The sequence below is a fragment of the Lactuca sativa genome, chromosome 6, assembly GCF_002870075.4.
Source record: "Lactuca sativa cultivar Salinas chromosome 6, Lsat_Salinas_v11, whole genome shotgun sequence".
Lineage (NCBI taxonomy): Eukaryota > Viridiplantae > Streptophyta > Magnoliopsida > Asterales > Asteraceae > Lactuca > Lactuca sativa.
In genome coordinates, this window is record NC_056628.2 from 53,888,794 (window position 1) to 53,890,651 (window position 1,858).

The 1,858-nt window shown below is 32.6% G+C and overlaps 1 protein-coding gene across 1 annotated transcript; it reads left to right on the plus strand.

Moving 5' to 3' along the window:
* Positions 1-224: 224 nt before the first annotated feature.
* Positions 225-1,058, plus strand: LOC111905451 (norbelladine synthase). Its single transcript, XM_023901144.3, has 2 exons — positions 225-439; positions 520-1,058. The coding sequence occupies exons 1-2, from the start codon at positions 265-267 to the stop codon at positions 810-812; spliced, it is 468 nt and encodes a 155-aa protein (XP_023756912.1). The 5' UTR covers positions 225-264; the 3' UTR covers positions 813-1,058.
* The last annotated feature ends 800 nt before the right edge of the window (positions 1,059-1,858 follow it).

Here is a 1,858-nt window from a genome sequence, read left to right on the forward strand (position 1 = left end):
ACATTATATCACTTTTGATCCCTTCAAGACTTTTCACATGTGAAAATATTCACCAAATTGATCAATATTCTCCAACGTCCTTAAAAAAAGAGTAAACAAAAGAAAGCCAGCCCCACAATGAATTTGAAAAACATAAAAAGACAATTTATACAGTTAGGAATCCTTGGAAAACAAAAACAAAACAAATTTATTCCACTTAATTTTTCTTTCTTTCTGTATAAATTCAAACTCCGATGAGCATTTGTCACCAAGCAGCATATAAAAATGTTTGGAACCTTATCGGAAGAGACAGAAGTGAAGGTGCCGGCAAGCAAAGCCTGGAAGCTCTACGGCACCCTCGAGCTCGCAAAGGTGGCCGCCGGAAAAGTTCTTGAGGCGATTGATGTTGTTGAAGGCGACGGTGGCGTTGGGACCATTCTCAAGGTCACTGTAAAACGCGGTAAACGTCCAAATCATCTAAAAAGTTGATCACTTTTAGCAAATAAACAAATTATTAATAAGATGAAGTGATATTTTCAGGGTCAGACACCAAGTATTACAAAGAGAAATTTACGAAAATCGATAACGAGAACATGGTTAAGGAGGGTGAAGTGGTGGAAGGAGCCTTTCTGGATATGGGATTTACTTTTTACAGGATCAAGATCGAGATCAAAGACAATCCAAATGATGACACAGGTTTGTCTTGTCTTGTAAAATTGTCGGTTGAATACGAGGTTAAAGAAGAGGCTGCTGCTAATGCTTCTCTTGTCACCAATGAGCCTCTTCTCGCCATTATGAGTGTTGCAAACGAGCATCTCTTGAAAACCAGTTGACGCGAGAGATTTATGGTACGTTTGAAGTGATCCTACAAGTTTTTGATTTGTTGAATAAAGACTTTGTTAGAGAATTACAGTAGATTAGTGTTTTACTGTTTTATTCTCGGTTCATACGATACAAGAACAATCATAGATTGGTGCTGTGGTATAATCTTGTTTGGATAATTAACTTTGTCATTTGGTTCTATCAAATGTTTATATGTAGTTTGTTACTGATTAAAAATAAATTAAAATTTTTCTATACTCATATGGTGAGAGTGAGACACCAGTGAGCGAGCTTTTGCTTAGAGACGTGGTGATAGAATAAAAGATGCAACAATCTAATCCTACATAATACATTAATACATCCAACCCAAATAAATGGAATCATGAGTCGGCAATTAAGCATGAGGTGGCGGCACAGGGTAAAGGTGTGGGAAAAGAGAGAGTGACTAAGCAATTAAGCCGGCTAATTGAGGTGGTGCGGATGTGACGCCGTATAAGTTAAGAATGGGCAGCGGCAGTTCTATGAGCAACCCAACTTCTTAGCTGCTTATCTACCTATACAAAATTTCATTTTGTTAACATATTTTGAGACCCGGCATATTATACATATTGATTAAAAAAAAAAAAAAAAAAAAAAAAGTTAAATATCAAAATGTAATATTAAAACATCAACGGTGTGTTTTAACTCAAGATTAATGATACAATCATCATGTCGTAGTATAAAATATAAATTTAATATAAAAAAACTATACTCATTCATAGTAATACAAGTGTTTTATTTAAAATATTTATAATGAAATAATTTTGTTTGCTAATAACTTCTATTATTTTATTATTCTAAAAAAGATGTTTAAACAAATTTTATTTGGAAAATATGAAAACAAATAACAAAAAATCTAAGAAAAACATCAAAAAAATATATGTTAGTAGCATAATTTTAAATCCATATAACATATATAGATGCACTGAAAAGTTTTTGAAAAAATGGAATATATGTGAATTTGAATGACAAATAGTAGCATAATTTTGGGCTAATAATATTGAATAAGAAAAATAAA